At 33.9% G+C, this 10,469-nt stretch overlaps 1 protein-coding gene across 1 annotated transcript; it reads left to right on the top strand.

The window, feature by feature from the left end:
• Positions 1-575: 575 nt before the first annotated feature.
• Positions 576-8,162, top strand: LOC123660688 (glutathione S-transferase 2-like). Its single transcript, XM_045595738.1, has 5 exons — positions 576-690; positions 2,468-2,604; positions 3,421-3,588; positions 4,272-4,414; positions 7,853-8,162. The coding sequence occupies exons 2-5, from the start codon at positions 2,472-2,474 to the stop codon at positions 8,021-8,023; spliced, it is 615 nt and encodes a 204-aa protein (XP_045451694.1). The 5' UTR covers positions 576-690; positions 2,468-2,471; the 3' UTR covers positions 8,024-8,162.
• The last annotated feature ends 2,307 nt before the right edge of the window (positions 8,163-10,469 follow it).

The following is a 10,469-nucleotide window of genomic DNA, read 5'->3' as shown; positions in this document are numbered from 1 at the left end:
CGAGCACAACTAGTATATCTATATAATTAAAGTGTCTGTTTGTAATATTAAAATAAGCGCTTTTTACTAAATCCATATAGATATATACACGGAACATATACCATACTAACATTTTTTACAATTTTTGACTGTCTGTCTGTTTGTTGCGGCTAATCTCTTAAAAGGCTGGACCGATTTTAACGGGACTGTCACTAGCAGATAGCTGATGTAATAAGGAGTAAGTTAAGCTACTTTATTTTAGAATTTTATTTAACTCTGCGAACTGAACAATAACTTTTTGATAAATTCCACAATTAAATTCAATTTGCTAGTACCTACTAAATAAAAATATAGTTTCATAGGGTCAGTAATATTTATTCATTTTAATTGAGTTGAAACAGGCCCTACGAAATTTATAACAGATTAGAACCGATTATATATTTCAAGAGGATCTGCAACAAACCGGTTCTTTAAATTTATTTTTACATTATTCTTTTGTTTCTAAGTCTAATTAAGTATAAAGTGCTTACGTCAACAGTCAAACTACAAATACAAAGACAAACAGCAATAAAACTTTAAAATGTCTGGTCTGAGGCCGTCTCACTTTCACTTCTCAGTTCTCAGTCTGTGATCGGCTGTCATTGCGGTGGCTCGTGTTTTTGTTTATTTATAGCGTTTTGTGCATCATCTACACCATATTCTGTATAAAAAGTAAGTAGATACAATATTTTGTCGAAAATTTACAAAATTATCAATAACTTTTTTTTTTAATTTATATCGTATAGGTATATTCATTACTAGACGAAAAACCGTTTAAAATAAAACGTATTTACATGCCGGCGAACCGGCGAGCTCTTTGGACAGTTAACAAAATAAAAATGAATACATACATCGACAAAATTTTAATGTATTTGTTTTATTTGTAAATAAATGAATGGCTTTGTGCTCCCGAAGACATACAATTGTAAGTTGGCCGACTATCGAACAACTAAATTGCGTACTTTTACAATTTAGTTGATCAATTTTATTTTATAGGTTACCACCCGCAGACTAATCGATTTAATCAGTGACAGTGTTGCTAGCGCGGTGCGTGTGCGTGAAAATGCGGAAAAAAGACGAAAACAAACGATACAATTTTGGGTGCAGCCTATATTAAGTAATGGATTAGAATATGGAAGCATCATACATTGCATTCTAAACGCAGATGTTATCCAGATAATTTTATTCATACTACAGAATGAGTATTTTGTCTTTTGATGAGCCCGTATATCTAATCGGGCCAGCAATAATCAAACAGGACACACCTTTCCGACTCGCTATAGCCGTTGAAGAAAGGATTTTTTTTTTTAAATATAATTAATATACATCCACGGGCTTTTGAAACCATTAATGTCCTTTGTTATTTCTAAAACATGATAATTTTTTTTAAAATCAACATCATTGTTTAAGTTATGAAGAAAGGATTGGATTAATTCATCTATAAGTTCTTCAACTTTTTCGTTTGCAACAAGTGATCGGGAGGCAGTGGTCGTATGTCGACGAAGATCCGGGCGTAGGGCAATCACGCGCACGCGTGTAGTCGTCTTCCATCTTGCCGTGCGACCACAGAGTACATTGTAATAGTAGCGTGCACAGAGTACTATGGTATAAACAGGGTAGCATGCGACTGACCAACAAAGTTGGATAGTCAGCCAGCTTGTATAAAACGAGTTTTCTATTCTTAACAGTTATTTTGCCTGTGTAGCCTAGGTATCTGTACCTACGTGTATATTTTTTTATTATTTAAAACAGAATACATCTACTGCTAACTCGTAAAATAGTAAACATTCTTCTTTAAGGGTAACATTTTTTTAGTCATTTTATATATATATATATATATATATATATATATATAATAGTATAGTAATGTATAGAAGGTAGGGTATTCGTGGATCACACAAAACCACAAAAACTGTTTAAAAAACTCGATGTAAGATATTAACAGAATATTATAATATTAGGTCCTTACATATGAAATTGGCGTTTTGTATGGTCGGAAGATAAAGTCGATTTTTTATACATAATATATTTAATTATCAAAGTATGTACCATTGCTATCTATGTACTTTTGCCATTTTATTATTGCCATTAGGTAGTTCATTCATACCTTTACTAAAGTAGTAAAGTTTCTAACTTTGTTTGTTCGTAGGGTAGGTGGGGTAATATTCGCAAATACTGATCCAATCATGAAAATTCTTTTACTAACAAAAAGCTACACTATTCAGGAGTGATATAGGCTATATATTATTGTTATGGAACAAAAAATCAGTAAAAATAATAGTATATCAAGTCGGAGAAATACGAGCGAGATGGAAACTGCTATATATTTGCATCACAAAAATAATTAAAGCGCAACGAAGTGGGCGCGGGTCGGCTAGTCTTTAATATAAAAATGGAAACGAAAACGTGTCATTCTATTTTTTTTTTATTTTTTTTTTTTCCTTAATAGCAAAATGCCGAAAGTAGTTTTCTACTATTTCCCCGTGAAGGCTTTGGGCGAAAGTGCTCGTCTGCTGCTCACATATGGCGGCCAGGAGTTCGAAGATCGCCGCGTCTCCAAGGAAGAGTGGCCGGCTATCAAGCCATGTGAGTACTTATTTTATTATACTAGCTGTGCCCCGCGGTATTTAGTGGAAAAAAAACTAAAATATTATATATGGCCTTCATTGATAAATGGAATCTCCAAAACAAAACAAAACAAAAATTCAATTCGAACTAGTTGTTCCTAAAATGAGCGCGTTCACACAAACAAACACACAAACAAACTTCAGCTTTATAATATCATTATAGATTTGTATATTATAACAAAAGTGATTTGATTGTGAGGTTACAATTGTAATTTTAATGTCTCCCCCGAGTCCCACGCATAAAGTCGGAACATGGTATTTTTAACCAATGCTATTATTTCTAATTGAGGAATATGTACTTAGTTCCGGTTTCCCCGGTTATGGATAAGGTTTATCTTGCACATAAATTACGAATATGCTTTAAAAACAGGACGTAGAATAGGCCATTGGGATCTGTTGACTGTAAATGGAGACTACCATTTAGATTTTATTATTTTTTAATTTCATTAAACATTATACATACTTACAATTCACAACTTAAGAAATAAATATTTACAGATGTCCGCGTGGTATTATGTCATCTATTTTACCATCTAGATTAATATTGCGAACAAAAACAACAATTTGTATCACTATTAATTCTGAAGTTCTAAAACATCTTAATATTTTGCAGCTAAAAAAAACATATCAGAATGCAGAGAGATTTGTTAATTGGAGAGTTTTATAATACCTAACTATAACATTCTGTTGTTACCTATAACACAAGCATTAATTTGCTTACCTTAGGAATAGACGATCTTATGTGTATATAATAAATATTTATTATAATATGTAGCGACACCTTTCGGCCAAATGCCGGTACTGGAGATCGATGGCAAGCAATACGCGCAGAGTCTGGCCATCTCTCGTTACCTCGGACGCAAGTATGGACTTAACGGCAAGGACATCGAAGAGGACTTCGAGATCGATCAAAACGTGGAGTTCCTGAATGACATTCGTGCAAGTAAGACAATATATTTTAAGAAAAATGTTTATACTTTTAGGAAATTAATGTGAATAAGACTGAGAGAAAAAATTGGAACGACCATCTAAAAGATCAGGACTCTTAGCCTGTCGAAGAAGACCTGTATGTTTATAAAATATTAAATCTAACTAATAAGCATAAATATTAATAGTACGGTAGTACCGTGTATAGCACCGTCAGTGACGAATTTTTCCGTACTTATTATAGACAAAAAAGATTGTCTCTTCTTCTTAAATTGTTATATAAATCTAGTGTTCATAATCATTAACCGTTTATTCTCACTTTTTATCAGATGTGACGAAAACAATTTATAATATTTTGGTTATATGTCATGGTATGTAAAACCGTCTGAAATAAGTTGTTAAATTTACGACTTTTACGTTAAGAAATATGAAACGGTAAACTCAGAAATGCTACCTTATTCGACGTTAACAGAAATAATGATCCTATTGTATCTTCTGATCAGTCGTGAAAACAGTGGAAGGACTGTTTCAAAAGTGATAAATGTTTGGCTTGGTCGTATACTTTTAAAATTATAATGTAGTTCCTTCTAGTTTGATTAGAGCAGTTATAGACAAAAGCAAATCCTTAATTTTTCTATGACATTTGGAAATGTAAAATATCTTTAAACAATGGTACAATCAATTTTTATTAATAAACAGAAGCGGCAACAGTACAGTACGAGGCTGACGAGGTTTTAAAGGAAAAGAAACACGAAGATTACTCAAAGAACGTGTACCCAGCAATGTTGAGCAAACTCGATGAGATTATCAAGAAGAACAATGGACACATCGCTGCAGGAAAGGTAAGAGTGTCTCCATAAATATCACTATACTGTCTGATCCTACAGACATTGTTTTGTCCTGAAAACTGTCAAACACGTGAAGTAAATATCATCGTCACATATTCTAAAATTTTAATGTTTTTTTAATTTTGACCTTACTCTAAGAGCTAATCTTTATATAATATCTATTAAGGTATTAGAAACATTACCGAATCGATTTATTTTATCGCGGTTCATTAAGTTTTAACCATGCCATGGTTACCATGGTGACCATGTCACGGGAGGACTAATTTATTCGTTTTCGAATTTTGCGCACAGAATCACACTGCGATTCACTTTTCTTTATATATGTTGCAGTCAAAACTCTTAACCAGTCAAAAGCGCTATTGACTAGCAAAATCAGTCAGAAGTACTTTTGACCGTTTGCTTTAGTCAATAATACTTTTGACTAAAATAACAGTTAAAAGTACTTTTGCCCAATGGAGCTGGTTAAAAGTACTTTTGACTAAATGATTCCCTCAAAAGTGGTTTTGACTGGTTGTATCAGTCAAAACTCTTAAAAAATTAAGGCGGTCGATAAAAATAACGACAAACGGTAATATAAACTTTTATATTACTCATTATTAGTGGAGAACGTGCTGATATTAGAACAAAAATGAGTGACTACGAAAAGAAAGAAGGCTTTTTGCAAAGAATTTTAACGATGGAAGATATGAAAGATCATTCAATGTGATGACAAAAGAAAAATTTGAAAAGTTTGCAATGGATGTGGAAGACGCGAAATTTAATGAAAAGGAAACACCATTACAGTACAGTAAACTACAACGCTTTAACACATTGAAGTTTGTGGTATAAAAAAATTAGTTACAAACACAGAACCTGTCAAATATTTTTGCCGGCTGAGGAAATCTACGACATTATTGATGCTGCTCATGTTTTTATAGGGCATGGTGGTCGCGATAGACTTAAGAATGAAACGGCAAAAAAATACGCTAATGTTACAAAAGAAATGATTAATATATATTTATCAATGTACGAAGTATGCCAAAGGAAGTAAAGCAAGAAAAGGATGGGTCAGGTTTAGAAACCGATCCTGCACACTGAAATGAACAGCCGCTGCCAAGTCGATCTGATTGACGTGCAGGCGCAAGAAGATCGCGCGCATAAATTTATTATGGTTTATCAGGATCATTTGACTAAATTTATTCACATCTAACGAGTTAATAGTGCTTTTGACTGACGCTTTTTTGCAGTTAAAACTACTTTTGACGGAGAGCGTCAGTCAAAAGTATTTTTAACCGCGAATTTGCAGTCAAAAGTACTAATAACCAATAATTTTCAGTCAAAACCACTTTTGACCAACTTGTCCAGTCAAAAGTACTTTTGACTAATTTCGCTAGTCAATAGTACTTTTGACTGGTTAAGAGTTCTGACTGCAACATATAGACTAACTGAACAGATGGTTATCCTGCGAACTATCAAATGCGTGAAACAAATGCAGTCATTTTCACTCCTTATAAAATGTTCTGTGCCATTTGCTTAATTCATCATGCTCAATACGAATCTTCTACAAAGTTTTAGAAAACTTATGAAAAATTAACCGAATTGAATTAACCGTTTTCTTATATGCGCATGTCTTGCGCTTAGCAACACCTTTAGCTGTGTATTTTTATTTATATAAATGGATTAGCTCGCTCAACGGACGTCGTTTAGTCCTGCGAACTGTCACACGTGTTATGTTTGCTAGCAAACAAAAAAAAAACCGACCTTTAGCTGTGTATTTTTATTTATATAAGTAGACTAGCTTGCTCAACGGACGTTGTTTAGTCCTGCGAACTGTCATACGTGTTATGTTTGCTAGCAAACGAAAAAAAACCGACTTCAATTACATCGAAAAGTAATACCACGTAAGTAGACGAAAAAATTAACAAACGCACTAGTCGCCACTACAGTTTTTGAAGATTACCCTCGATTTCTCTGGGAAGCCATTATCAGATCCTAATTTCCTTATCATGGTATCAACCTTGGGATATCCCTTTTCTAACAAAAAGAATCAGCAAAATCGGTTCATAAACGACGAAGTTATCCGCGAACACACTTAAAAAAATATGTAAGGTCGAATTGAGCAATCTCCTCCTTTTTTGAAGTCGGTAAAAAAATACATAAAAATTCACTATTTAATAGATACAAAACATAATATAGACGGACAGTACAATTAATTAGGTTGTGAGTAACGGAAGATAACTGCGAGCTATATATTTATCGTCTGGTGTAATATCATCTAACCGGTTTTTTTTTTTTAATATTACGTAACATTCATGCTACGAAATCCAAGGTCAAATGAATTTCATAGCATGCAATGTTTAAAAATAATGAATTGTAATATTATTTTGACTTTATTATGAATAGTTGTTCAAATGTTTATCTGTGAAAAGGAAATAATTTATTTTAAAACGTTTTTGTCTGGTAATGGTGTTTCTCATTAATACAATTACAATACGTCAAACTTATAAGCTGCGTGTTTACGGTAGTAAATAATATAGCCACCCTCTCTCTTCCTATGGGTGTCGTACGAGACGACTAAGGCATAACACAGTTTCACTACCACCTTAGAATTTAAAAAGACGACCGACGGTGATATTACCATCCAACTGCTGGCTTTGAAATACACAGGCCGAAGACGGGCAGCAGCGTCTTCGGTGCGATAAACCCAGCTCTGCGGTCACCAACCCGCCAATAGTCACCCCGCCTGCCCAGCGTGGTGACTATTGGCAACACACATGAGTTCACGCCATTTTTGGCACGAACTTGTGGAGGCCTATGTCCAGCAGTGGACTGCGATAGGCTGAAGTGATGAAGCTTATCTATACAAAGAATTAAAAAATAAATCGCTGAACCAATTTGGCTTTCAAATATTTTTAGAACGCACTTAGGGACCAAAAATTTAAGAAAATTGCACAGAAAGTTTTGAATAACGTACAGATTGTATACAGATTAACTCAATTGGCAAGAAAGGACAATGTCAATCGGCTTAGCTAGTGATTGATAAAAGAATATGTACCTATTTTACTTTGAATCTAATTTTATTAATTACTAGCTAAGCCTGCGACTTCCTCCGCTTAAAATTTAACAAAAAAGTTATTGTTCAGTTCACAGAGTTATAAAATAAATAAATTTCTAATATAACAGTAGAATAAGTTACTCCTTATTACATCAGCTATCTGCCAGTGAAAGTCCCGTCGAAATGGGTCCAGCCGTTTCAGAGATTAGCCGGAACAAACAGTCAGACAGATATACAGACAAAAATTGTAAACTATATTATTTTGGTATATGTACCGAGTATAAATCCAATATGTATTTAGTAAAAAGCGGTTATTACAAACAGACACTCCAATTTTATTTATTTGTATAGATATAGATTTAATGTTGTTTTATTTTTGTCTATTTTCTGTTCTACAGCTCACATGGGCCGATTTCGTGTTCGCCGGTTTATTCGATTACCTCAAGTCGATGCTTCGTATTCCCGATCTGGAGAAGAAGTACCCGAGCTACCAGCAAGTCATCGACAATGTTTACGCCAATCCTAAAATAGCAGCCTATAAGGAAAAAGCGCCAAAGTCCGATATTTAAGCATTTGCGACATTATTTGTCTGTAATGTTTATAATTTTGCCCTTTTAGTCAGTCATTTTTGGATCATAGTGTGAATTATTGTGATCCACGAGTGATTTTGACATTAAATAAGGTATAATACTTTATAAAATAAAACAACACATAATAAGTATAAAAGTAAATGTAAGAAATATTGTTACTAATTCTGCTTTACAGAGCTGTTATTTTATAAATAAAGTTTCAAATATTAACGTTAGTTTTTTATTTGTTATTTCATCACTTTATCGTAATGTTTTCAGTTTTAAACTTTTATCAGTTCTAGTAAGGTCAGGACATTAATAAACAAATATCATGAGCTACATGCCTTAAAGGCTTAGTTAACTCTCACCCCCTGAGTCGGATTTATCCGACAAACGATTTTGGGCTTATTCCGCCTGAGTCGGATTTATCCGACACAAAACCCTGTGTACTATATATTTAATTTCTAAACGTATTATGATGTTTTAGCCTAAAATACATTTTTTTCTCGAAAGTTTATCTATTCAACATTTTAATTAGTGTTACAATTCAGATTTACTATATCAAGAAACAAAATAAAATACTATTTCAATTAAGGTAAATTTACTAATATTGTCCCGGAGAAAATTGACTTCCAACGCCTATGTCGTATTTATCCGACAGTAGTGATGAGACATAATGTTAGAATTTATAAGATATGGAATATTCATAAACAAAAATATTATATTAAATACCAAGTTATTGAATAAAAAAAGTACATTAAGTATTTAATTGTTATATGACAACTATAAATGCTAATTCACATCCCTAGACCGAGTCCTTTACGCCAGTATAGCCAGTACATAGCCAGCGCCTGTGTCGGATAAACACGACCGCTCATGACGTCACAATCGTATGGAATTCTCCATTAGTGTTGCGCCGTGCGCGTGTTTTTGTGATATAGTAGTGAGTAAGTTTTACGTTCGTGTTTTTAAAATTAAAATGATGACTGCTGAATGATTAATACGAAAGGTGATGACGATGACGAATTTGTGCCAGACGAAGAATTTGATATTGATGAAGAGGTAATTATATCTTTTATTAAATTGTTTTATTTAAATTTATTGTGCAGTGAGAAACAATAATCTTATCTATTCTATCTTCACAAAAACGGTGAAAACACGAGTTATACCTACGTTACTCGAGTTTAATCATGTCATGACATGAATGCTCCGACGCCGCACCGCCACTGAAGTGATAGGTACCTACAGACATCCGATTTGTGAATGTTTGATTGTAATAGGTGTATGAATGATAAAATTAGACGAAATCGGTTATACCTACTTCCTATTATTGTAAAATGTTACTTGTAATTGTTAGACTGATAAGGTACTACTGAGAAATGAAAAGGCAAGGTTCATTCAGTATAGTTATAGTTCAGTATAAGAATATTTAATTTAATTAAATAGATACCTACTAATAAATCGATCGATGTTTTATTTGCTCACAAAAAATGTTGGATATTTTCATAGAGTATTATAATACAGTAGTAGGTAAGTATAAATTTGTAAAAAATATCCTGGTTTCTATCAAACCATCAACTAAATTATTACAGCCTATACAGTCCACTGCTGGACATAGGCCTCCACAAGTTTACGCCAAAAATAACGTAAACTCATGTGTTTTGCCCATAGTCACCACGCTGGGCAGGCGGGTTGGTGACCGCAGTACTGGCTTTGTCGCACCGAAGACGCTGCTGCCCGTCTTCGGCCTGTGTATTTCAAAGCCAGCAGTTGGATGGTTATCCCGCCATCGGTCGGCTTCTTAAGTTCCAAGGTGGTTGTGGAACCTTGTTATCCCTTAGTCGCCTCTTACGACACCCACGGGAAGAGAGGGGGTGGCTAAATTCTTTAGTGCCGTATCCACACAGCACTATATATTCATTAAAATTTCATAGTTTTTTAAAGACTATTTTTTTTTATTCAAAATACAATAAGCTTAAATGAAATAATATTCAGAAATCAACAAAGAAATATAAATTAACGTCACTAGTGCAGGCGATCCGAGAACACCATCACCGTAATTTTACGTGCGGCTCAAGATCAACTCATATTATCACTCATATTTTGAATAAACATCGCGCGTCGGTTGCGCTAGCGCCGTCGCCGTGATAACACGTGCACACTTATGATTAGTTCTTTGCTAGTGTCTAGTAGTTGTCGATGATGTTATACGATGACGAAGAACTAATAAATATAGGTTAAAAGAACTTAACATTCACTTAAAATGAGATATATTTCAGAAATCAAACAATGCTATTTGTAGTAGTGGCAATTCAATGGAGAGTGATATTGAATCGGTAGGTTTTTTTCCATGTCTGTCATAGGTGTAGGTCAAAGAGCAACACGGAGGGGAGTAGCCATGAACAGGCGTTCCCCTCTGTCAAGGTATAAGGCCAAATGGCCATAT

Source organism: Melitaea cinxia, chromosome 15 (assembly GCF_905220565.1).
Source record: "Melitaea cinxia chromosome 15, ilMelCinx1.1, whole genome shotgun sequence".
NCBI lineage: Eukaryota > Metazoa > Arthropoda > Insecta > Lepidoptera > Nymphalidae > Melitaea > Melitaea cinxia.
Note: the sequence above shows the minus strand (reverse complement) of the source record. Positions and strands in the feature narration are given on the sequence as shown.